The sequence below is a fragment of the Phacochoerus africanus genome, chromosome 4, assembly GCF_016906955.1.
Source record: "Phacochoerus africanus isolate WHEZ1 chromosome 4, ROS_Pafr_v1, whole genome shotgun sequence".
NCBI classification, from domain to species: Eukaryota; Metazoa; Chordata; class Mammalia; order Artiodactyla; family Suidae; genus Phacochoerus; species Phacochoerus africanus.
In genome coordinates this window covers 8,555,312-8,582,074 of record NC_062547.1, presented here as the reverse complement: position 1 = coordinate 8,582,074, position 26,763 = coordinate 8,555,312, and the positions used below count along the sequence as shown (strand labels likewise).

General features: G+C 38.8%; 1 protein-coding gene across 1 annotated transcript; it reads left to right on the top strand.

The window, feature by feature from the left end:
* The first annotated feature begins 722 nt into the window (after positions 1 to 722).
* Positions 723 to 25,395, top strand: LOC125123931 (solute carrier family 22 member 9-like). Its single transcript, XM_047774103.1, has 10 exons — positions 723 to 1,124; positions 2,098 to 2,201; positions 6,886 to 7,040; positions 7,143 to 7,311; positions 9,963 to 10,086; positions 21,432 to 21,547; positions 22,192 to 22,406; positions 23,656 to 23,764; positions 24,221 to 24,424; positions 25,335 to 25,395. Exons 1-10 carry the CDS (start codon positions 723 to 725, stop codon positions 25,393 to 25,395), a joined length of 1,659 nt encoding a protein of 552 aa, XP_047630059.1.
* Positions 25,396 to 26,763: the final 1,368 nt, after the last annotated feature.

The following is a 26,763-nucleotide window of genomic DNA, read 5'->3' as shown; positions in this document are numbered from 1 at the left end:
ATTTACTACAGTGCCAGCTAAGCCTCAGTACCACAAACAATAGGGAGAGGTCCTCAGTAAAATCTATATATGAGCTTACAACTGGCATAGCCCTCTACCCTCCATCACCCACCACTCATTCAAGTAATTTATTTGCAGTGTGAATTCGTGGTATTATTTGAAATGAAGCAGAATATCACTTACCAAGAAGAAAGGATTGCATCACATTTTACTTGCTTTAATTTAACTCAGTACTGTTTTCATTAACTCTTTAATAAAAATTTAGTGCTAAATGAGCAAAATTAATTATTTTCACTCCTTTCCACAAAAAAAAATAAAGCACTTAATTTTCGAGTCTCACATATTACATTTTTGGAAAAAGGGCTGTACATACAATATAGCAGGTCACTTTAGTTTATTTACTAGAGAATTACAAATCAAAGTTCAGTGCTACTTTGGGTGTTGCTGAGTAGAAGAGTTTTTACAGAGTAAACATTTAACAGATGTGATCAACAACTACTAGAATTACACAGAAAACCTTCATCTTTCTGACTTTACATGAAACAGCTACTTGCCCACCTGACCTTAAAACAATATAGAGACAGGATGTGAGGCAGGGCCAGTTGAGGAGAAAGTATGGTCAGAATCAACACACAGTGCAACATTGAAGAAGGAAATATTTTTTCTCTTGAACTCTTCGAGAGTCATTCTGCCTCCTATTTGGAATCACCTATTCAGCCTCGATGGCCTTTCACGAACTCCTGGATAAAGCTGGAGGCCTGGGGAGATTCCAGATCCTTCAGATGGTTTTCCTTTGTATCTCCAGCTTTTTGGTCCAACCTCATGTTTTATTGGAGAACTTCACGGCAGCTGTCCCTGGCCATCGCTGCTGGGTCCACATCCTTGACAATGACACTGCCTCTGCTAATAGCACTGGGACCCTCAGCCAAGATGCCCTCCTGAGAATCTCCATCCCCCTGGACTCAAACTTGAAACCTGAGAAATGTCATCGCTTCCTCCACCCCCAGTGGCATCTTCTTCATCTGAATGGGACCCTCACCAACGTGACTGATCTGGACACGGAGCCCTGTGTGGACGGCTGGGTGTATGATCGGAGTTCCTTCTCCTCCACTATCGTGACTGAGGTAAAGGCCTTATTTACCTCTTATGAGTACATGGTCTGGGTGTTTGGGGGTAACAAAGTAATGAACATGCTTCTAGCCTTTGGTCACTAGGTAGGCATTCATTCGTCATTCTTTCAGGAAATATAAATCACCTCTCTATTAAATCCGAGACACCTACATATTTATGGAGTCTAATGAACACCAAAATAGATGTGAACTCTGCTATTGTAATACTTTTCTTCTTGGGAAGACCAAAGTCAAAGCGAGTGATCTATGTAGTGTGTTAAAATGGTTATAACTGGTCAGTAATGCTCATCATTTGGTTGCAAATTACAAATATTTGGAAGACTGATGAAAAACTCCACTCCCATTGGAATTCCCACGGTGGCTCAGTGGTAACAGACAGGACCAGGATCCATGAGGACATGGCTGGCATCCCTGGCCTTGCTCAGTGGGTCAAGGGTCTGGCATTGCCATGAGCTGTGGCGTGAGCTGCAGATGTGGCTCGGATTCTGCGTTGCTGTGGCTGTGTCTTAGCCCGGCAACTGCAGTTCCTATTCAACCCCTAGCCTGGGAACCTCCATATTCCACGGATGCAGCCCCAAAAAGACAAATCAAAACAAAAAAAACTCCGTTTTCAGACTGTACTCCAGAGCAGTCATATGAGGCCTGTTGTAAAATTCTGGCATCAGTAAAATTTTAAATCTCCTCAAATGATTTCACTCTGTGGTCAAGGTTGACAACCACTTAGCATGATATAAAACTGAAGATGAATAAAATCAGCAGATTTAGGGGATACTTCCTTGAGGAAGTTATGTTTAAATGAGAGCTGAATAATCAAAGATCAACTAAAGCAGAAAAGAGAAGCTGGAGAGGGTGATGGGGCCTGCTATATTGAACTTTGCAGGTTATGTTAAGGGGTTTTTATCAGTTTTCCACTGAGGGATTTTAAACTGCTGTGAAGCTCTGCTGAGATGGTGTCCTTTTCTTCCAGTGGGATGTAGTATGTGAATCTCAGTCACTGAACTCAGTGTCTAAATTCCTATTCATGGCTGGAATGTTGATGGGAAACTTCATCTATGGCCAATTATCAGACAGGTGAGTATTTCTGGAACACAGTTTTCTTTACTCTCAAGTACTTTCAGCTTATGGATCATCCTCTCATTAAGAAATACTTATTGCAGGAGTTCCCACTGTGGCTCATCAGGTCCTAACTAGTATCCATGAGGATGCAGGTTCAATCTCTGGCCTTGCACAGTGGGTTAAGGATCCGTCATTGCCATGAGCTGTGGTGTAGGTCGCAGACTTGGCTCAGATATGATATTGTTGTAGCTGTGGCATAGACAGGCAGCTGCAGCTACAATGATTCAACCTCTATCCTGGGATCTTCCATACGTAGCCCTAAAAAAGCAAAAATTAAAAAAGGAAATACTTTGTGCAACTTGTTGGTTTTGTAAGGCATCTAGCATAACAATTTTTTTTACATTTTTCTTAGGGCTGCACCTCTGACACATGGAAGTTCCCAGGCTAGGGGTCAAATTGATGCTGCAGCTACTGGCCTATGCCACAGCAAAGCTGGATCTGAGCCGACATTAGTTGGGTTCATAACCCACTGAGCCACAACAGGGACTCCCTATCAAAACAACTTAGAAGTGTTTTATTTAACTTTAAATAGGCAATGCATCCACATAGTTAAGTACACAAACAAATAATTTACTGTAAAAAAAAAGAGAGAGAGAGAAATACTTATTACAAATTACAAAGTCATAGAGCTTATTTGGTCCCCAGAGATCTAGAAATACAAATGGAGAATTAATTAGTGTAAGTGCCATTTTGTCTACAGTAAGTGCTATATACAAGATATAGAAACTATATCTCCATTAGACCTGGAGGTTTTTCAGGACAGGATTTAGAGAGGGAGTGCCATAACATGTAATTTGGAAATTGAGAATTACCTTTAGGAACAGAAAGATGTTTCCTGACATGGGATTCCACTTCTTTATAGACATCAATATGGCTAAAAGTATTGTTAGCCTTGGCTAGGGGTGTTGTGTTCATTTGCTCCTAGCACTGTGAGCTGAATGGTTGTGGGTGCCCAGAGAATAACCACATCATAGGTGCCTAGTGGTGAGTATAAATCTTATTATATGTCTCATTGGTGATGTATTGAAAAATTACGCCATAATGTTGGTTTTAGTTTTTTACAAAAACAGCTTTCTAAAGGTAACTTGACAACCATATAATTAATCTAACTACTGCTATCTCAATATGTAGTGTAAGAATTTTAAGGCCTGTAAGTGACAGTACCTCTTCTGAAATAGACAGCCAACCATTGCCACCACTGAAGTATAACTCCCTGAGGGATATGGGAGAACTAAGGAGTGCTTTATCATCCATCAGCATAATGCAGCTGTTGCTCAGCTTAAAAACTATGAAATATGAAGGTATCAAAATGAGTGTAAATTAGAAAACAGCTCAGAATCAATACTCCATGCTCCTGGGTTGGAAAAATTAATATTGTGAAAATGGCCATACTACCCAAAGCAATCTACAGATTCAATGCAATCCCTATCAAATTACCCATGACATTTTTCACAGAACTTGTACAAACAATCCAAAAATTTATATGGAACCACAAAAGACTCAGAATTGCCAAAGCAATACTGAAGAACAAAAACCAAGCAGGAGGCATAACTCTCCCAGACTTCAGGCAATATTACAAAGCCATAGTCATCAAGACAGTATGGTACCAAAACAGACAGACAGACCAATGGAACAGAATAGAAAACACAGAAATAAACCCAGACACCTATGATCAATTAATCTTTGACAAAGGAATCAAGAACTTAAAAAATGGGAAAAAGTCTTTTCAGCAAGTGTTGCTGGGAAACCTGGACAACTGCATGTAAATCAATGAAACTGGAACACACCTTCACACCATGCATGAAAATAAACTCAAAATGGCTGAAAGACTTAAATGTAAAACAAGACACCATCAAACTCCTGGAAGAGAACACAGGTAAAACATTCTCTGACATCAACCTTACAAATGTTTTCTCAGGTCAGTCTCCCAAGGCAACAGAAATAAAAGCAAAAATAAACCAATGGGACCTAATCAAATTCACAAGCTTTTGCACAGCAAAGGAAACCATAAAAAAAAAAAGATAACTTACAGAATGGGAGAAAATAGTTTCAAATGGTGCAACTAACTAGTGATTAATCCCTAAAATGTACAAACATATACAACTCAACAGCAAAAAAGCCAACAACCCAACTGAAAAATGGGCAAAGACCTGAATAGACATTTCTCCAAAGAAGATATACAGATGGCCAACAAGCACAGGAAAAAATGCTCAACATCACTGATTATTAGAGAAATTCAAATCAAAACTATTATGAAGTACCACCTCACACCAGTCAGAATGGCCATTATTAATAAGTCCACAAATAACAAATGCTAGAGAGGTTGTGGAGAAAAGGGAATCCTCCTGCACTGTTGGTGGGAATGTTTGCTGGTAAAACCACTATGGAGAACAGTGTGGAGGTACCTTAGAAAACTATACATAGAACTACCATATGACTGAGCAATCCCATTCTTGGGCATATATCCGGACAAAACTTTCCTTGAAAAAGACACATGTACCTGCATGTCCATTGCAGCACTATTCACAATAGCCAAGACATGGAAACAACCTAAATGTCCATCGACATATGATTGAATTAGGAAGATGTGGTATATATACACAATGGAATACTACTTAGCCATAAAAAAGAACAAAATAATGCCATTTGCAGCAACATGGATGGAACTGGAGACTCTCATTCTAAGTGAAATACATCAGAAAGAGAAAGACAAATACCATATGATATCACTTATATCTGGAATCTAATATATGCTACAAATGAACCTTTCCACAGAAAAGAAAATCATGGACTTGGAGAACAGACTTGTGGTTGCCAAGATGAAGGGGGAGGGAGTGGGATGAGCTGGGAATTTGGGGTTAATAGATGCAAACGATTGCCTTTGGAATTGATTAGCAATGAGATCCTGCTGTGTAGCACTGGGAACTATATCTAGTCACTTATAATGGAGCATAATAATGTGAGAAAAAATAATGTATATGTGTATGTGTAACTATGTCACCTTGCTATACAGTAGAAAACTAACAGAATACTGTAAACTAGCTATAATGGAAAAATAAAAATCATTATAAAAAATAAAACTAAATAAACAAAAAACATCTCTTGGTTTCATTGATCTTTTCTATTTTTTTAGTCTCTATTTTATTTATTTCCTCTCTGATCTTTATTATTTCCTTCCTTCTTCTGACTCTGTAGTTTGGTTTTTTTTAATTTTTTACTTAGTAGTTTAGATTGTTTATTTGAGATTTTTCTTGTTTATTGAGGAAGGCCTATCTTGCTATATATGTCCCTCTGAGAACAGTTATTGCTGCATCCCATAGATTTACTAAGGTTGTATTTTCATTGTCATTTGTCTCAAGGAATTTTCTGATTTCCTCTTTGATTTCATCATTGACCCATTGGTCTTTTAGCAGCATGTTATTTAGTCTTCATGTGATTTCTTTCTTGTTTCTTAATATGATTAATTTCTAGTTTCATACCATTGTGGTCAGAAAAGATGCATGAAATAATTTCTATCTGCTTAAATTTGCTAAGATTTGTTTTGTGACCTAGTATGTTGTCTATCCTAGAGAATGATCTATGCGCACTTGAAAAGAATGTGTAGTCTGAGGTTTTGAATATAGTGTCCAAAAGATACTAAGTTCAAGAAGTCTGTTGTGTCATTTAGGATCCCTTTTACCCTATTGACTTTCTGTCTGGAAGTTCTGGCCGTTAATGTCAGTGGGATATAAAAGTGTCCCATTATCATCACATTCCTGTCAATTTCTCCAATTGCGTCTGTTAATATTTGTTTTATATATTTAGGTACTCCTATATTGGGTGCTTATATGTTAATGAGTTAATATCATCTTTTTTTCTTGATCTGTTCATCAGTATATACTGTCTTTATCTATGGACTTTGTTTTATTTTATTTTATTTTTGCCTTTTTAGTGCTGCACTTGTGGCATATGGAAGTTCCCAAGCTAGGGGTCTAATCAGAGCTGTAGCTGCCAGCCTACACCACAGCCACGGTAATGCAAGATCTGGGCTGCATCTGAAACTTACACCATTGCAATGCCAGATCCTTTAACCCACTGAACAAGGCCAAGGATTGAACCTGCATCCTCATGGATACTAGTCAGGTTTGTTACTACTGAGCCATGACAGGAATTCCTATGAACTTTGTTTTAAAGTACATTTTGTCTGATATGAGTATCCCTACCCCCAATTTCTTGTAATTTTTATTTGTATTAAATATCTTTTCCATCCCCTCACTTTCATTCTGTGTGCTTTTTGCCCTAAAGTGAGTCTCTTATAAGCAGCATATTGTAGTTTGGGGTTTTTTTAAATTCAATCTGACTGTCTATGTCTGTTGATATAGAATTTAGTCCATTGACACTTAAAGTGTTTTAGAATTTCCAATATTGCAACCTGCTTTATGTGGTTTGAATTGTTGTCACATCTGCTAGTAACAGAATGGAAAAGAAGCCTTGATGCATTTAATTTCTATTACACACAGTTTCCTCTACACACAGAAGTTTACCTCTTAGATCTGTCATCAATTATTGATTCTTTAAGAATTTAAAGTGCTTTCTTTTGCTAGGTTTTACAACAGGGCGTTATTACTCCTATAGTCTAACTTGGTGCTCTCTTTCTCAGGTTTGGAAGGAGGTTGGTTATCAGATTGTGTTTCCTCCAGCTTGGAATTGCTGACACCACCACAGTCATTGCTCCCAATTTCCTCATTTACTGCTCGCTGCGCTTCTTGGCTGGGATTTCTACTTCGCCCCTCCTGACAAATAGTTTTGTACTCAGTAAGTCAACACTTTAAGCCTTCAACATTTTCCAAATCTGTACTTTGACCTCAAAATTTCACCTTTATTTGAATTAAAAACTCTATTTGTGTTTTCTTTCAGTGCTGGAATGGACTGTGCCCCAATTCCAAACCTTGGTGGTAGCACTATTACTTACTTCCACCAGTCTGGGACAGCTAATTTTGGGAGGTCTGGCTTTTGCCATTCGAGACTGGCGTACTCTCCAGTTAGTGGTGTCTATACCAATCTTTGTCTTATTTCTGGCCTCATGGTATGAGCCTTCTTTGTCTTGTGAAATCCTGAGATGACAATGTACATGAAATCAGACACAAGAATTCGGTTTGGCTCTGATCTATACCTGAGCTTGTACTCTCCTTATAAGCACCCTATGTACAACTCAAGAGGAAAAACAGCTAGAGTTGCCTGATAAAATTGAGAGGCACTCAATCAAATTTGAATTTAAGATAACTAAAAAATATTTTTGTAAAATTTTATCCCAAGAATCTTAAGATACATAATTATATTGAAAATTACGATTTATATGAAATTTCTACTTAACTGAGCTCTGTATTTTTATTTGCTACTGGATAAAATATAAGAAATCTCATTATCTTCAAATTTCAGCTTAACAATACATAATTTTAAATATATTTTAATGTATTACATGGGGGCCTAGTTATAATAAGAAATTCAAACCTTTTACTTGAAATTCAAATTTAACTAGGCACACTATTTTTACTTGTTAAAACCAGCAGACCTAAAGGCAAATAATAACAATGAATCTTCTTCTAGGAGTTACGAGTATTGGTGGGGGTCTTTCCATCCTTACTAGTAAGACTTAACAAGTATTGTGGAAACAGTATTGCTATAAAAATATTTTCAGTATAGAGAAAAACATCAGAAGATGAGATAGTCTCCGTTACAATCTGTGTTTATATGTATGGCTTTACAAAGAATTATGTGATGGAGAAGATATGGGCATTTTTCATTTTTATAGGTTATACTGGAGAGAGGAATGGGAGGCAAATTCACCTCCATAAATATGTAAAGAAAAAGCAGAATGCTTTCTCTAGCCTAAATTTAAATCAGATTGTATGGCTTATACCATTGGTTCTGTGCACACTCTGCCCTTCTTTTCTTTAAAAAGTCTTAAGAATGGCTCTTACACCCATTGCTCTAAGAAGCCTGTTAAATAGAAGAGGACTATTTGTTTGGAAGTGACTGTACTTCAGAGAAATGATTACAAACATAATACAGTGAGGTGAGTTCATATAGACAAGAAGATGAATATTGTCACTTTGTCCTCATGACAATTCTGCAAAGTATGTGGTAAATAATAAAACTGAGGCAGCCATAAGTAAGTAACTTGCTTGTGTAGCCAGATTCCATCACAGCTGGTAGAAGCAGGAGTTATTCCAATCTGTGTGAGGTCTTCAGTATACATAATAATTTAAGGATCCTTATTTTAGAAAAATAACACATTATGGATAGATATTTCTTGTGCCCTTAAAAAGACCTTGGCAAAAGTCTGTACAAGTGAGAGTCCCTCCTTATGCTTCAGCTTCCTAAGCTCCCTGGTAAATTAGCATCTGAATAGGAAGGAAGTCGATTCAAAATAGCCAAGACACGGAAACAATATAAATGTTCATTGACAGATGAATGGATAAAGAAAGTGTGATACATGTGTACAATGGAATACTACTCAGCCATAAAAAAAGAATGAAATAATGCCATTTGCAGCAACATGGATGAAACTAGAGACTCTCATACTAAGTGAATCAGAAAGATAAAGACAAATACTGTATGACATCACTTATATGTGGAATCTAAAATAAGTTGCAAATGAAACCTATCCACAAAACAGAAATAGACTCACAGACATAGAGAGCAGACTTGTTGTTGCTAAAGAGAATGGAGGGTGGAGGGGGATAGACTGGGAGCGTGGGGTTAATAGATGCAAATTATTACATTTAGAATGGATGAGTAGGAGTTCCCGTTGTGGCGCAGTGGTTAACGAATCCAACTAGGAACCATGAGGTTGCGGGTTCGGTCCCTGCCCTTGCTCAGTGGGTTAACGATCCGGCGTTGCCGTGAGCTGTGGTGTAGGTTGCAGATGCGGCTCGGATCCCACATTGCTGTGGCTCTGGCGTAGGCTGGTGGCTACAGCTCCGATTCGACCCCTAACCTGGGAACCTCCATATGCCGTGGGAGTGGCCCAAGAAATAGCAAAAAAAAGACAAAAAAAAAAAAGAATGGATGAGTAATGAGGTCCTACTGCATAGCACAGGGAACTACATCTAATTTCCTGGGATAAACTATAATGGAAAAGAATATAAAAGAAAAAATGCGTATATGTGTATAACTGAGTCACTTTTATGTACAGCAGAAATTAGCACAACATTGTAAATTAATTATATATATATATATATTTCAGAACTGTACCTGGGTGTATGGAGGTTCCCAGGCTAGGGGTCTAATTGGAGCTGTTGCTGCTGGCCTATGCCAGAGCCACAGCAATGCCAGATCTGAGCAGCATCTGCAACCTACACCACAGCTTATGGCAACACTGGATCCTTAGCCCACTGAGCAAGGCCAGAGATCGAACACACAACCTCATGGTTCCTAGTCAGATTTGATTCCACTGCACCTCTATGGGAACTCCAGAACTATGTATTTTTTAAAGTCATTATGACTCTTCCCAAATCTCAATCCTGGTAGGTATACTGCCTAGAAAGGTCATTCTCATTTTTTTCCAGTTATGATACAAGCGAATGTAAGTTTATTTATTTATTAATAATATATAATTGGTATAATCCAACAAGTTGGGGGCATTAGACTAGAGGGGAAAGACATCTCTAACAAAGGCTCTGTGAAAATGGACAATTGAGAATTGACTGTACTTTTGCCCTGCTCCTTGATCAGGTGGCTGGTAGAATCTGCTCGGTGGCTGATTGTTACCAACAAACCCAAGGAGGGCTTAAAAGAACTTAGAAAAGCCGCACACAGAAATGGAAAGAAGAATGTCAATGACACCCTAACCATGGAGGTAAGGAGGATTGGAGTTTGTTACAGGAAGTAGACAAGACATATATATTTGTTTGTATCCATAAGAAGAATGGAAAGTAAAATCACAGGAGTGGTTGTGAGTCTTCCTACATCACTGTCCTGTTTCTCAATGAGCATCAACATTGTTTGAGTCAGCATTGGAAGAGAAGGTGCCATTGCTAATAGTACTAGACACAAATATTTTACTCAACAGAGGAAAAGAGCACTTATTATTAACAACTGGAATTGTTAGGGGAAAGTAACCAAAATTAATTTATCCTTTCCAATTTAGTGTTCTGATTGCCTTTTTTTCAGGGTAATAAAGTCAGAAGGAAGACTTAGTGACCATGCAGAATAGAGAATAAAGAACTTCACAGATTTATTCATTTACTCACACACTCTTTCATCTATGCTATTAACTGAGTGCCTGCCTAAGGCAAGCTTTGTTCTATCCCTTGAAATATGGCAGCAACCACAACAGTCCAAATTTCTGTTTCATGGAGTTTACGTTCTACTTATTTTGAGTCCTAAGGGGAAAACTGAGTAGATATGCCTCAAAGAAGTAATTTTCTTTTTTATTTTCCTCCTTAGTAAGGAAGGCAGATAACACTATGGACCATTAAGTACATCATTCATCATGTCAAGCACAAATATAAAGTACTTACCAAAATTATAGTGTGTGAGACATGTTGCTTGATTATGAATAAGAGAATAAGTCAGGGTCCCAGCCTTCAAGTACCTTTCATATAGATATGAGTGGAAATTAGTAGAAATTTTTATTTATTTATTTATTTATTTACTTAGGTTTTCAGTGAGGTTTATTTGAAATATTTTTTAATTGTTATTTCCCCAATACAATTTTTTTTTCTACTGTACAGCATGGTGACCCAGTTACACATACAGGTTCACATTCTATAGTAGAAATTTTTAATCAAAAACTAATTGATTTTTATTGGAACTACCTTCATTTTATTGGAAAAAGCAAATTAATAATTAGCTTGTCCAAGAAGATAGATACAGCATATCTGGAAACATGATCAATGGCAGGCACAGTTGGTGGAAGTTCTTATACTCCAAAAAAAAGCAGAGGTTCTTTTAAAAAGATTTCAATAAGGAGCAACAAAATGCTTCTGAATGTTAAGATCCCACTGAAGATTGTGGGGAGAAACCAAAGTTTTCCCCAAATGAAGCTGTTACACAGAGATAATAGAACTGAGGGTCCTTGATATGATGGGGAACATGTTGGTACATCCTTCCAAAATTAAAAGGAAGACCTTGAAATTGGTGGAACCCTATGGATTTCAGAAAACTTCATCAGTATATGACTAGCTTATATCAAAATATTTTGTAGCAGATCACTTCTGAGGAACTATCTTTGGATTTGGGCCTAAATCTATCACTTAGCCTACCAGTTTGGCTCAATCCAGAGAATGTAAGATTTGATCTTACAGGGGCCAGGAAAACAACAAAAACAAGTGAAAACAAGTTGGAAGCAAGAAAGAATAATGCATTATCAAAATGAAAGGTAGCTGACAATCACCTCAGTTCCAGGGTAAGAAAGAGCATTGCACAAGAGGAACAACTGAAACTTGGTTTAGGAAATGGATTCTCTGAATATATAAGTATCCAATGTCATTTAATTTTTTAAATTTTGTAAAGATAATTCAGCAATTAGTGATCTTAATCCAATTTTAACTTCCATCTGATGAATTACCTGACACACCTGCATTGGACAATCATAATTTAAATCTGATCCACTTATATCCACTAAAATACCAACTTCTTGATTGATCAAGCCTTGAATATCTAGGAGCCCAGTACATAAAACTGATCTCCTCTTTCCAAATCACAAACAGCTGAGGTAAAATTGAAGTTCTCAGAAATGTGGAAAGCAAAAATGTTATGTTTTTCACTCCAGAGAAAACTGGAATAATAGATGTGACTTTAAATATCTAGCAACATGGAGTTCCCATTGTGGCTCAGTGGTTAATGAATCTGACTAGGAACCATGAGGACATGGGTTTGATCCCTGGCCTCACTCAGTGGGTTAAGGATCTGGCATTGCCATGAGCTGTGGTGTAGGTCGCAGATGTGGCTCAGATCTGGCATTGCTGTGGCTCTGGTGTAGGCTGGTGATTACAGCTCTGATTAGACCCCTAGCATAGGAACCTCCATATGCCATGGGCGCAGCCCTAGAAAAGAAAAAAAGACAAAAAATTTTTAAAAATCTAGCAACAGAGTATTATCAGCAGGATGGATGATAAGGAAGTGCCAACACTTGTCTCCTCCATAAAAACAATAAATAAACAAGCTAACAAAAATAGCTCTGGGAAAGCTTGGACTACAATGACAAGGCAGTGGAAACACTACAGAGCTCAAAAATCAAGGATGTCTGCATTAAAAAATTGTAGAAAACATTTTACCTGCATCACCTCCCTGCTCCAGTCCAAAGTAGCTTGGTGACAGGAGCAATCTCCATGAAGGAGTTTCACTTCATAAGGAAAAGGGGAGCAGGATACCTTTGCAATCCTCACCACTATGGACATTTGTAGCCTTTTCTTCTGAAGACCCCCACAGTCTTCACCAATGTTGATCAGAGCTGTCAGAAATACCTGGAGTCCCAGCCACACTGTCTCCTCCATAGGGCTGACTCTGTCAGAGTGGTGAGACCTGTCCCCAAGAACCTCAGTCACTGTTGTGTCCCCCTCTCTTGGATCAAGATGCCACAAAATTAAACACACTTTCATGACAAAACTTCTCAAAAATTAGGTACAGAGGAATGTATCTCCATATAAAAACGGCCATATAAGACACACCCATAACATAGCTAACATCATACTCAATGGTAAAAAGTTTAAAGTTTTCCTTGAGATCAAGAACAAGACAAGGATGACTGCTCTCATCATTTCTATTCAACATAATATGAAAGTCCTATCCATAACAATTAGGCAAGAAAAATAAATTAAAAGCACCAAAATCAGAAAGGAAGAAGTAAAGTTATCTTCCACTTGTAGATGATATGATTTTATATATACAGGGTTGACTTAAAACAAATAGACTGCCAGATATTTCTCTAGCAAAGGGGGTTTTTTCAGTATCAGCAGAGAATTGTGATTCGGTATCTGTAGCCATGGTGAACCACATGCAAGTTCCCACATTACAAGAGAGAGAAACCACCTTTACAGAGAGGAAAAGGGAGTGAGGTAGGCTAGAGTTAACAGAGAGTCTATGGCTTCATTGGCTCAATCCTTCCCAAGAAAGGAATTTTTCTTCTTCCTGTTGGACTCTATTACTATCATCAAGTGTGGGAGCTCCCCCTTCTGGTCTCTCAACTTTAATTGAAGTTTCTGTTTATTTGTTTACTAATTTTATACAGTAGAAAGTCCTAAAGACTCCATTAAAACAACCTGTTAGAACTAATAGGCAAATTCAGTAAAATTGAAGGATATGGAATCCACATTAGAAATGAGTTACATTTCTATACACTAACAACTCCTATCTGAAAGAGAAATGAAGAAAGCTATCCCATTTACAGTTAGCATCAAAAACAATAAAATGCTTAAGAATAATTTCAGCAAGGAGGTGAAAAACCTATGCACAGAAAACTATAAAATATTTATAAGAGCAACTGAAGATGCAAATAAATGGAAAGATATTCCATGTTATTAAATTGGAATAAATAATATTGTGGAATGCCCATACTATCCAAAGTGATATACAATTTAATTCAATCTCTATCAAAATTTCAATGACATTTTTCCAGACATATAAAAAACTATTCTAAAACTTGCATGGTTCCATGGAAGATACTGAACAGCCAAAACAATCCTGAAAAAGCACAAAGCTAAAGGCATCACATTCCTGATTTCAAGCTATATTACAAAGTTATAGTAATCAAAACTGTATGGTACTGGCATAAAAACAGGCACATAGAACAGTGTATCAGATAGAAAGCCCAGAAAACAAAACCATACATAACTGTTCAACAAATTTTTAACAAAGACACAGAGAACACACAATGAAGACAGAATAATCTCTCCAATAAATTGTGTTGGGGAAATTGGATAACCACATGCAAAAAGAACTGAGTGGTGAAATCTTATACAGCTCACAATTAACTCCAAATGGGCTAAAGACTTAAATGTCAGTAAGCTTCTTTCCTGAAAACAAAATTCCTAGAAGAAAACAAGGAAAAAAATCTCCTGGACATGAATCTTGGCAATGTTTCTTGAATAAGACACCAAAAGCACAGGCAACATAAGCAAAAATAAACAAGTGGAACTACATCAAACTAAAGAGCTTCTGTACTTCCCATTGTGGCTCAGCAGTAACGAATCTGACTAGCATCCATGAGGATGTGGGTTCAGTCCATGGCCCTGCTCAGTGGGTTAAAGGATCAAGCATTGCCCATGAGCTGTGGTATAGGTCACAGACACGGCCCAGATACTGTGTTGCTGTGGCTGTGATATAGGCTGGCAGCCGCAGCTCTGATTCAACCCCTAGCTTGGGAATTTCCATATGCCTCAGGTGCAGCCCTTAAAACAAACAAACTAACAAACAAACAACCTAAGAGCTTCTGCACAGCAAAGAAAACAAATATGAATTGAAAAAGCACCTTGCAGAATAGGAGAAAATGGTATCAAACCATATATCTGATTGGGGTTAATATCTAAAATATATAAAGAAACTGTTCAATTCTATAGCAAAACAGATAATTCAATTTTTAAATGAGCAAAGGATCTGAATAGACACTTTTCTGAAGAAGACATACAAAGGGCCAGTAGGCATCTGAGAAGGTGCTCAACATCACCAACATTAGGGAAATGTAAATTAAAACCACGATGCGACCGTGCCTCACACCTGCTACGATGGCTATTATCAAAAAGACAAGAGACAAATGTTCACAAGGGTTCGTGGAAAAAAGGAAAACTTTATACATTTTCTTGTGGGAATGTGAATCGGTACAGGCATTGTGAAAAATGTTGTGGCAATTTCTCAAAAAAATAAAAAAAGGACTGTCATATGACCCAGCAAGTCTACTTCTGGGTGTATATACAAAGGAAACGAATCAGTATCTCAAAGAGAGATGTGCACATCCATGTTAATTTAGCAATTTTCACAATAGCCAGGATATAGAAATAATCTAAATGTCCTTCGATGGTTGAATGAATAAAGAAAAGGTGGCATACACACATACGCAGGCAATGGAATATTATTCAGGCTTTTTAAAAAAATGAAAAATCCTGCCATCGCAACAACATGGATTGACCTCGAGGGTATTATACTAAGTGAAATAAGCCAGACAAAAAAATACTGTATGATATCACTTATATGTGCAATTTGAAAAAAAAGAAAAAAAAAACAGTTTCAGAGAAACAAAGAATATAAAGATGGTAGCCAGGGTCAGGCGAAAAGGAGAAATGGGGAGATAGATGCAGGTCAAAGGGTATAAACTTTCACTTATATGAAGTATAAGTTCTGGGAACCGAATGTGTAGCATGGTGACTATAGTTAATGGTAACAGTATCGTTGAGAGTATTGCTGAGAGCAGATCTGAAACAGTCTTACACACAAGAAAAGAATTAGCTATGTGATGTGATGTGTGTGTTAATTACCTTAATCTTGGTAATCATTCCACTATACATATATAAAATATATGTATATTATATACATATAACATATATTAAATATAATATGTATAAAATCATCATGTGGCACGCTTTAATTATATTTATCAATTCTTCCTCAATAAGGTTGGGGGAAATAAATAAATGAACAAATAAATATCCAATGACAATGAGTTTGTTAGTGTTTTATCCCATAATCAAAATTACTCATCAGTGACAGGTTTTCCCACAGGTGCAGAGGCTTCCCTGCAAAATGTATAGTGTGGCCCAGACAGCAGACTCAAATTCAATCTCTTTCGAAAGGCATTCTGAGCACCACAGCATGCCCATGCTCTGTCCTGCACTCACCAAATACCTTAGTCCTCTATGGGCATCTAAGAGATGTATAGAACAGGCAAGACCGTTCCTCTTTCCAATCTCCCCATGGAAGCGTGAGGATTAGGGAGAAAGTGGCCCACCTTCAACTGCCTGTATTTCTCAGGCAACACTTTAAGGGGCACTATCTGGGTAAGATTTGTTCCAATCAGCCAGCCCCTGGAAGATGCCTTTTTCTAGTCTTCGAGCAGTGCCTTCATCATCTAGTAAATCTTCCTCCTTATATGCTCATTATATTCTACTGATTCTGAATTTTTATGTAACTATGGTCTTATCTAACTTCCTTCTGCTCTAAACTCTGTATATTCTTTTTCTTTATTTCTTTCTCTGCCACCCTGTGGCAAATGGAGTTCCTGGGCCAGGGATCAAATCCTAGCTGCAGTCTTGACCCAAGCCACTGCACCAGGCAGGGAATCAACCCTCAGCCCAGTGCTGCCGAGATGCCACCAATACCCTTGCACCACAGCTGGGAATCCCTAATCTCTGTCTATTCTAAACGCTCTCTTGCTCTCTATATCTCTGTTATGCCTAATTTTCTCCTCTTACTCCACTGTGACTTGTCCAGACTTTTTCAATCTTATCACTATTTCCATAAATGCTTCCTTGCCAGCAGAAACCTAAGTACTCATGCTCCACAGTAGCCCAGTCTGAGTTAGATACTCCACATACTTTACTGGAAATGCCCTTATTCCAAAGATCTTATCCCAATCAAACGATAAGAAAAATATTTAGCTGAGATTCAATCCTTAGAAAACCAGTAATGGCATATTTGTGTGATTGTGAGCAATACAGTAACTGTGAGAGATTAATGCAAATTTCTCTACTGAATCCTCTGCAGTTTTCTCTTCCATCCAACAAATTCAGTTTCTCAACTACACTGCATTAAAAATTTTGCTATCTAAATATCACTAGTAAATTGTGATTTTAAAAAGTACAACTTCCAGGAGTTCCCTTCAAGGCTCAGCGGTTAACGAACCTGACTAGGATCCATGAGGATGTAGGTTCGATCCCTCGCCTTGCTCAGTGGGTTAAGGATACAGCATTGCCATGACCTGCGGTGTAGGTCACAGACGTGGCTCAGATCCTGCATTGCTGTGGCTGTGGCATAGGCCGGCAGCCTCTTTCCCCAGATCCTTTTCCATCTTTTCCTCTGTCCTTTAAAATATGCCCCATGATTACTTAGTAACAGATTCAATGACAGACAAGACACAAAAAGTCCACAGTGTCTCCTTTCAGAAAGGTCACACCCAGGAGAATGGCCAATATGACAGAGTGAAAGGACATGAGCTCACCTCATCTCATGAACACAACAATCACAACAATCACAACAACTATCATTGAAAAAGACTGAAACTTACCAGAAAAAGCCTCTACAACTAAAGGCATAAAGGTGGAACCACAACGATACTAGTAGAAGGGACAGACTCACAGTATAATCAAACCCCATACCAATGGGCAACCCACAAACTGGGGAATAATTATAACAGAGGTTCTCTCACAGGAGTGGGAGTTCTGAGCCCCAAGTCAGGTACTGTAGCCCCAGGAGTCCAGCACTGGGAATGGAGTCTCCAGAGCATCTTTCTTTCAAACCCCATCAGGGTTTGATTGCAGGAGCTCCACAGGAATGGAGGAAATTGAGACTTCACTCTTCAAGGGTGCACACAAAATCTCACACATACTGGGACCAAGGGCTAAAGCAGTAACTTGATAGGAGGGGCCAGACCTACCTACTGCTCTTAGAGGGTCTCCTAGGGAGGAAGGGGATAGCCGTGGCACACCCTCAGGACATCTGGGTGAGCTCTCTCAGATTCTAACATTTTGACACCAAGACCTGGCCCTACCCAATGGCCTGTAGCCTCCAGTACTGGGAGGCCTTAAGACAAACAATAAACGGGCAGGAACACAGCCCCACTCATCAACAGACAGGCTGAACAAAGACTTCCTGAGCCCACAGCCAGCTCTAGATATGTCCCTAGACACAGCCCTGATCATTCAGAAGACCAAGACCCAGCTCCACCCACCAGGAGGCAGGCACTAGCCCTTCCCACCAAGAAGCCTGCACAAGCCTCTAGAACAACCTCACCCACCAGGGGGCAGACATCAGAAACAAGAAAACTACAGTCCCACATTCAACATCCATTTTTTATTTAAAAAAATCTTCAGAAAATGGGCACAGAGGGAACATAACATGATAAAGGCAATATATGATAAATCCACAGCTAACATTATACTCATTGGTGAAAAGCTAAAAGCATTTCTTCTAAGAACAGGAAGAAGACAAGAGTGCCTACACTCACAATTTTTATTCAACATAGCTTTGGATGTCCTAGCCGTAGCAATTGGAGAAGAAAAAAGATATAAAAGGAATCTAAATCAGAAAAGAAGTAGTAAAACTGTCACTCTTTGCAGATGATATAATGCCTATACTTAGAATAGTCTAAAGATGCTATCATCAAAGTTGCTGGATACAATTAATATACAGAAATCTGTTGCATTTTTTATACACTAACAATGAAATATCAGAAAGATAAAGGAACAATTCCATTTACCATCATATCAAAAGAATAAAATGCCTAAGAATAAACCTACCCAAGGAGGCAAAAGATCCATACTCTGAAAATTATAAGATGGTGATGAAAGAAATTCAAGATGACACAAATAGATGAAACGATATACAATCCTCTTGGATTGGAGGAATTAATATTGTTAAAATGACCACACTAACCAAGGCAATCTACAGATTCAATGTAATCCCTATCAAATTGCCAATGGCATTTTTCACAGGACTAGAACAAAAAAATTTCAATTTATATGGAAACACAAAAGATCCCAAATAGCCAAAACAAACTTGAGAAAGAAGAACAGAACTGGAGGAATAAGGCTCCCTGGTTTCAGACTATAATACAAAGCTATAGTTATCAGAATAGTCTGGCACTGGCACAAAAACAGATATATAGATCAATGGAACAGGGAAGAAAGTCCAGAAATAAAACCACACACTTATGGTCAGTTAATCTACAACAAAAGTGGCAAGAACACACAATGGAGAAGAGTCTTTGCAAAAAGTGTTGCTGGGAAAACTGAACAGCTACACATAAAAGAATGAAATTAGAACATTCTCATACCATACACAAAGATAAACTCAGAATGGATTAAAGACTTAAATGTAAGACCATATAACTATAAACTCCTAGAGGAAATTACAGGCAGAACACTATTTGACATAAATGACAGCAATACTTTTTCAGATCCATTTCCTAGAGTAATAGAAATAAAAATGAAAATAAGCAAATGGGACCCAATTAAACTTAAAAGCTTTTGCATAGCAAAGGAAACCAAAAACAATATAAAAAGACAACTTACAGATTGTGAGAAAATATTTTCAAATGATGTGACCAACAAAGGATTAATTTCCAAAATATACAAATAGCTCATACTACAGCTTAATATCAAAAAAACAAACCCAATCAAAAAATGTGTGCAGAAGACCTAAATAGGTATTTCTCCAAAGAAGATGTACAGATGGCCAACAGACACATGGAAACATGTTCAATAGCACTAATTATTAGAGAAATGTAAATCAAAACTACAATGAGCAATCACTTCACACCGGTAAGTATGGCCACTGTCAAAAATCTACAAATAATAAATGCTTGCGAGGGTGTGGAGAAAGGGAACTCTTGTACACTCTTCATCGGAATGTAAATTCCCCACTGTTAGTGGGAATGTTGGTGCGGCCACTATGGAGATAAGTATGGAGATTTCTTGAAAAACTAAAAATAGAATTACCACACGATGCAGCAATCCCACTCCTGGGCCAATTTGAAAAGATGCATGCACCTCAATGTTCATAGCAACACTATTTACAATAGCCAAGACATGGAAGCAACTAACAACCTAATTCGTCCATCTACAAGGAATGGGTAAAGAAGATATAGGGTGTGTGTGTGTGTGTGTGTGTGTGTGTGTGTGTGTGTGTGTGTGTGTAATCAAATATAACTCAGCCATTAAAAAAGAACAAAATAACTCCATCTGCAGCAACATGTATAGACCTAAAGAATATCATACTAATTGAAGTAAGCCAGATAAAGACAAATATTATATATCACTTATACATGGAATCTAAAAATTAATCCAAATGAATCCATTTACAAAAGAGAAACAGACTCACAGACATAGGAAACAAACTTATAGTTACCAAAGAGGGAAGAGGGGGTAAATTATGAGCTTGGGATTAACAGAGAACACACTACTGTATATAAAGTAGACAAGCAAAAATGAATCACTGAATAAGCAAAAATGAATCACTGAATAAGCAAAAATGAATCACTGTATATTGTACAACACAAGGCATAATATTCAATATCTTATAATAACTTATAATGGAAAAGACTCTGAAAAAATTATACCTGTATGATTATATGTACTATATAAATATTTATGAATTATATGTACTATATATACATGTGAACATATATGAATCACTTTGCTGACACCCAAAACTAACACAATATTATAAATCAGCTATACTTCAATAAGAAAATAAATAAAATGTGATTAATAAATGAATAAGGACCCAAGCTGTACTAGATGTAAATTGATATGCACATTTGTGACTTCATATGTGGCCCAGAAAATCTTTGTGAAAAGGGCATTATTTTTCGTTCTCCTAATCTTGATTCTCCAACTTATTCATATTCTTCTTTTTAATGACAAGAAAACTGAGGCTAAGAGATATTCACTTCATTTCTCAAGGTGCACACCTGACAAATGGCAGAGCCATCACATAACATCAGGTAATGAAGTCAGTGTCAATCATTCTACTCCAAGATCTCCCTTGATTTTGTCCTCAGATTTCATTCTAGGCGTTTTATTCAAGGAAGCACCACATGCTAGGACTTCCCTGAGAGGTGCTGACCCAAAATTCCTAAATTAAGGCTCTCAAAGAAATTATTCTCCTTCCTGGAAAAAAAAAAAAAAAAAGCTATTTTATTTCCCAAAAGCAGCCAGCTGAGAACCAAGCTCAGCTGCCAGAATTTCATGCCCCTGTGGTATAAATGAAACTTTGGGCTGACATCCAAGTACCTTTTCCTTTCGTCTCTTCCTGACCTGATTTCCAACCTCTACATCCCTTTTGAAGTCCTGCAGGCAAACTGAGTCCCATGCGAAGACGTCCTTGTCACAGCATAATTTCCCTCAGGCCCCTTTAACTCCCCAGTTCACTGCTCGTAATTGCATCCTCCATGGCTCTATTTCCAGTAAACGGAAAGGGAAGTCATCAATCTTGTCCCCTGCGCCTACCATTGTGGGACAACTGAACAGTTTGTTGTTTTTGTTGTTGAAGGTCATGAGAGCCACCATGCAGGAGGAGCTGGAGGCAGCACAGACCAAAACGTCGGTGTTCGACTTGTTCCGCACACCCAACCTGCGTAAAAGGACCTGTGCCATGTCCTTTGTGAGGTGGGCTTCACCCAGTGTGTGAGCGACGACGTTGTGTTTGTTATCTCATTGTTATGGCATGCTGTAGGGACAGATCTGAGCTAGAGCATGAGGAAGCCACAAATGTAATTGCGATGTTTGGAAAGAGTGAAAGGGGTGTGAAAAGACTACCATGGAACTGCTCATACAGCGAGGACTGCTATTTCTCACATCGCCCTTCCAGGCTCATCGCCACAGATGATGCTGAGCTCTCCAATCATGGTAGAGATCTGGGCTCTGAGTTTCTTCACGTGTCTTCATTTTCACTGAAGAAAAATTACAACCAGTAAAGTACTCAAATGCAGGCAGGGAGGTCAATGAATTTTTCCATATATAACCATCACCCAGGTCAAGACAGAAAAAAAGCTAAAAAATCCTAGAAAGCTCCATGTTTCCTCCACAACAAAACTCCCTGATCCCCCAAAAATCTTAATAACAATTATGACCTCCATCATTAAATGATTATTTTATGATCATCTTAAAGTGATACTCTTGCAAGGGAATAGTTTACAAAACAGACGATGCCTTTATAATTTACCCCTGGATGTCTCAGTCAATAGGATTGTAATCTGTAGGGTTACAGTCTAAACCTTATGATACATGTCTTTCATCCTTGTTCACCACAGATTTGCAAACATGATGACCTATTTTGCCCTGTCCCTCCATCTTCAGCACTTGGGGAGCAATATTTTCCTGTTGCAGGTGTTCTTTGGCCTAATCAACATTCCAGCCAATTATTGTGCATTTTTGGCCCTGAATCACCTGGGCCGTCGAGGAAGCCAGATGCTTTTCCTGTTCCTGCTGTCATCCTTAGTTATAGCCATCACATCTGTGCCTCAAGGTGAGAAAAGAGCACAAGTTGAAGAAAGAAAATGTTGGTGTTCCCGTCATGGTTCAGTGGTTAACGAAACCCAACTAGGAATCATGAGGTTGCAGGTTCAATCCCTGGTCTCGCTCAGTGGGTTAAGGATCCAGCATTGCCGTCAGCTGTGGTGTAGGTTGCAGACACGGCTGGGATCCCAGGTTGCTGTGGCTGTGGTGTAGGCCACCAGCTGTAACTCCAGTTCGACTCCTAGCCCAGGAACTATCTTTCTTTTTTTTTTTTCTTTTTTCTTTTTTTTTTTTTTTGTCTTTTTACCATTTCTTGGGCTGCTCCCGCGGCATACAGAGGTTCCCAGGCTAGGGGTCGAATCGGAGATGTAGCCACAGGGCTATGCCAGAGCAATTGATCGCTTAGCTTTGGCCAATCACAGTTTATATGGCAAGCATGGTGGGTCTAGACCTTGTAATCACATCCTCTGCAAGGACACAATGAAGAGTGTTCCAATGTTGTCACATTGTCATGAGATTTTATTCAGTTGGATGGAAACTGACTGAAACGTACCTTCAATGGTAAGTCCTTATTTTTGATTCTTTAACATTATTCTAAATCTGGCTACTCTCCAAATTGTCCATTAACCTAGGAGCCATGTCCTTTTATTATTTCCTTCTGCTATATTAGTTCCATGGCAATACTGTATATGAACAGAGGTTTTTAACTCCTGCAGATATAGATGATTTTCAGACACCTCAGGCATTGCCCACCAGGTTAGGGATCCAGCGTGGCCGAGAGCTGTGGTACAGGTCGCAGATGCAGCGATTCTGTGGCTGTGGTGTAAGCCAGCAGCTGCAGCTCCAGTTTGACCTAGCCTGGGAACTTTCACATGCCACGGGGGGGGGGGGGGGGGGGGCCTAAAAAGCCAAAAAGAAAAAGAGAATTGCCCACAAGTGCAGAAGAGGCATGAAACAACATAACTGCAAAAGAGAACCTGCTGGTCTCCCCTTCTCTCTCCTCTTCTCCAAATCTCAGATATGCAGGGGGCGTTGATGAAATAACTCAGACCCTTTTATGCATCGTAAGCCACAAAATGTAAATAAGTCACCTTTCTTAGCTCATGAAGCCCTGCACATGGTCAGCCTCTGAGCAGTTTGTCTGCTATGTGTTTTAGCCTTTTGAACACTTCCACCAGGGTCGTCTTCATCTGTCATCAAGGGGATCCTAATTACTGCAGCTCAGGTTCCCTGAGCCTCACTGGTTTTCCTCTCTCCAGAAATGCAGGCCGTGCGTATGATTTTGGCATCTTTGGCAGCAGGATCTTGTTCTGCCCTCTTCTCCTGTTTTGTTTCCCATTCGGCAGAACTGATTCCCACTGTCCTCAGGTATGAAAACTCACGGACACTCTTTAAGGGTCAACACAGACCTTTCCTAACGAATTAACACTTGTTGAGGGAAGAACACTAAGGTCGGTTAGTTATCCAAAGCAATCGATTACAATAACACAAACGCCAACAATGTACAAGCAAAGTTGATTTAAAGCTGACTTTTGTTGGGCACGGGATGAAGTCCTTTCGTATAACCTTCCAAACCACACAAAGGGTAGATGCTGTGGGTAAGTGTCTATTTTTAATGATCAAACTGTCTCCTAATGCACTTAATGCACCTGAACTTGAGGGGAAAAATGGCGAGTGACTAGAAGAGAAAATGCCAAAAGCCACAGTGTGTTGTTGATCTTCTGCCCTGCTTTGCATCTCTCATAATCAGAGCAAAATAAAGAATCACAAATGGCACGTGCAGATTTTTATCAGACCTTCTTGTGTTATTGTTTCCACCCCAAGGGCAACCTCTACAGGAGTCCTGGGAATTGCTGGTGGTACTGGGGCAGCCCTGTCCCCTCTCTTGATGATCCTAACGGTGTATTCTCCCCACCTGCCCTGGATCATCTGTGGCATCTTCTCCCTCCTCGCTGGCTTTGTTGTCCTACTCCTTCCTGAAACGAAGAATCAGCCTCTGCCTGACTCCATCCAGGACGTGGAAAATAGGTGAGTGAACCCTCCAAGGGTCCCTTAGGGTCCCTTAGGGTCTGTGATGACGAGACCCTGCAGGTCTGTGATGAGGAGGGCAAAGCGTGAGTGGCAATCACTGTCCCCCAAACAAGCGTAGACCTAATAAGCTCTTTCCATGTGGTCAGTGCCTTGGGTTTAGCGACCGTGACCTCTGACTCGTGTGAGGCTCCCTGCATCACACAGACCAGCTCTGCCCAGCCTGCACCAGTCGTTTCAGAAGAGGTGCCCTCGTGTGCCAGACACCCTGCAGGTGTTTCACAAACGTGCACAGATCCTAACACCAGGTCCTCATCCCTCAGACCCTGGCAGCCCCCAGCCAGGGAGGGCCGTCAGCTCTTGAGAGTCCTGGTGTCTATAGGTCTGTGATCTGCCCTGGTCACTGAAGAATCTATGGGAGACAAGGGAGAGGACACGAGCCCCTCCCATAAATGACAATATATCTCAGGGGAAGAAGTCCTGGCATGCTGCCTGCAAGATTCAGAGCACCCAGCTTTCCCTGGAAACGAAATATCAAGACAAGAGAGAAAAAGAGTATAAGCATTGGGGTTTTAAAATGATGAAGATTGGGAAAGGATTCGATACCTTTCTGGGCTCCCCTTGCCTTCTCCGAAGACTCCTTTAACCAATGCCATGATGTCCAAAAGCAAAAGGAGAAACTATCCAAAACACCTTTCCAAATGTTGCTCTGGGAGTTTTGCCTTTTTCCTCACAAGATTTATTCCAACCGTCAGGGCAGGGGTTACGATTTTAATCCAAATTGGTGGCCAAAGGATCAGATTGTTCTAAAAAAGGAGAAAAGAAAAATGTAAGACATAAATGCTTCTTCCTTGTCTTTTTGATTTTGTGTTTGTTTGCTTGCTTATTGGTTTATCTGTCTTTGTCCCAGGGGAAACGACTCAAGAAAAACAGAGCAGGAAGATAGCTTCATGAAAGTGACACAGTTTTAAGGAACTCCAGGAAAGAACTACTAATCGAAGAGAAAGAGGAAAAAATGTATTTTTTTTTCTAAATACTAAAAAGAATTGGAGGAGTTCCCATAGTGGCTCAGCGGTTAACAAGCCCAGCTAGCATCCATGAGGATGCGGGTTCGATCCTTGGCCTCACTCAGTGGGCTAAGGATGTGGTGTTGCTGTGGCTGTGGTATAGGCTGGTGGCTACAGCTCCGATTCAATCCCTAGCCTGGGAACCTCCAGAGGCCACAGGTGCAGCCCTAAAAAGACAAAAATAAAATAAAAATAAATTGAAAAATAAATAAAGCCAAAGATATAATAAAAACATAGATTACAATCGTGGTGCTAACTGCCAAATATGAAATGCATACAAATTAATCATAATAAGAGATGTGAAGAAAAATATAATCATTAAAAATAATTATATCAGGATATTTATATAATGGTAGAAACCCAGCATGCTTCTACATAATAAAATTAATTAGTCCTAAAAAATTAAGTGTTTTCCTCAATTACTTAGAGGACTAATTGGTAGAGGAATTACAATGAGATCTTGAAAATTGCTCCAAATTTTATCTAGAAACAAATAATAAACAATATGACTCAGAAAAAGAGGACGTGGAGTAGATTGAGCTGTTTGTTAAATGCAGAAGCATGTGTAAGTCTTTAATATAAGCTATAATCGTCAAAAGAAAACAAAAAATAACAGCAGATGCATTTTTAAATGAAAAGAAATCCATTAAATAGACCATAATATTTTAACACTTAATACGTCGTAATAAATCACTAAAGAAAATAAAGTACTGTTCAAAAATAGCATTAACTAATTATGTGGAAAGAAATGACTAAAAATTTGATCATACGGTAAATTTTTAAAAGCCACCTGAATAAAGTTAAATAAACCAAATGAACCAGAGAGATAATTTGACTGCTTCCTTTCTGTCTTGAATGCCTTTTATTTCTTTTTCTTACCTAATTGCTCTGGATGGGACTTCCAGTACTATGTTGAATAGAAGCGGCAAGAGTGGCCATTCTTGCCTTGTTCCTCATTTTGGAGGAAAAGCTTTCAGTTTTTCTCTGTTAATTGTAATGTTGGCTGTGAGCTTCTCATATATAGCCTTTATTATGTTAAGGTAATTTCCTTCTACTCTTAGTTTGTTAGTGTTTTACCACAAAATGGTGTGATTTTTTTTTTTTTTGTCAAATGCTTTTTTGCATCCATTGAGATGATCATTTGACATTTATCCTTCATTGCGTCACATTGTGGATATGCAGAACCATCCTTACATGCCAAGGGTAAATCCCACCTGCACCTGATGTACACTCCTTTTAGTGAGCTGTTTTATTATATTTTCTAGCATTTTG

Coding starts and splice junctions, on each gene's coding strand:
- LOC125123931 (XM_047774103.1), top strand. CDS start 723: ATGGCCTTTCACGAACTCCTGGATAAAGCTGGAGGCCTGGGGAGATTC. Junction 1,125..2,097: donor CCTCCACTATCGTGACTGAG/GTAAAGGCCTTA, acceptor CTTTTCTTCCAG/TGGGATGTAGTATGTGAATC. Junction 22,407..23,655: donor CATCACATCTGTGCCTCAAG/GTGAGAAAAGAG, acceptor TCCTCTCTCCAG/AAATGCAGGCCGTGCGTATG.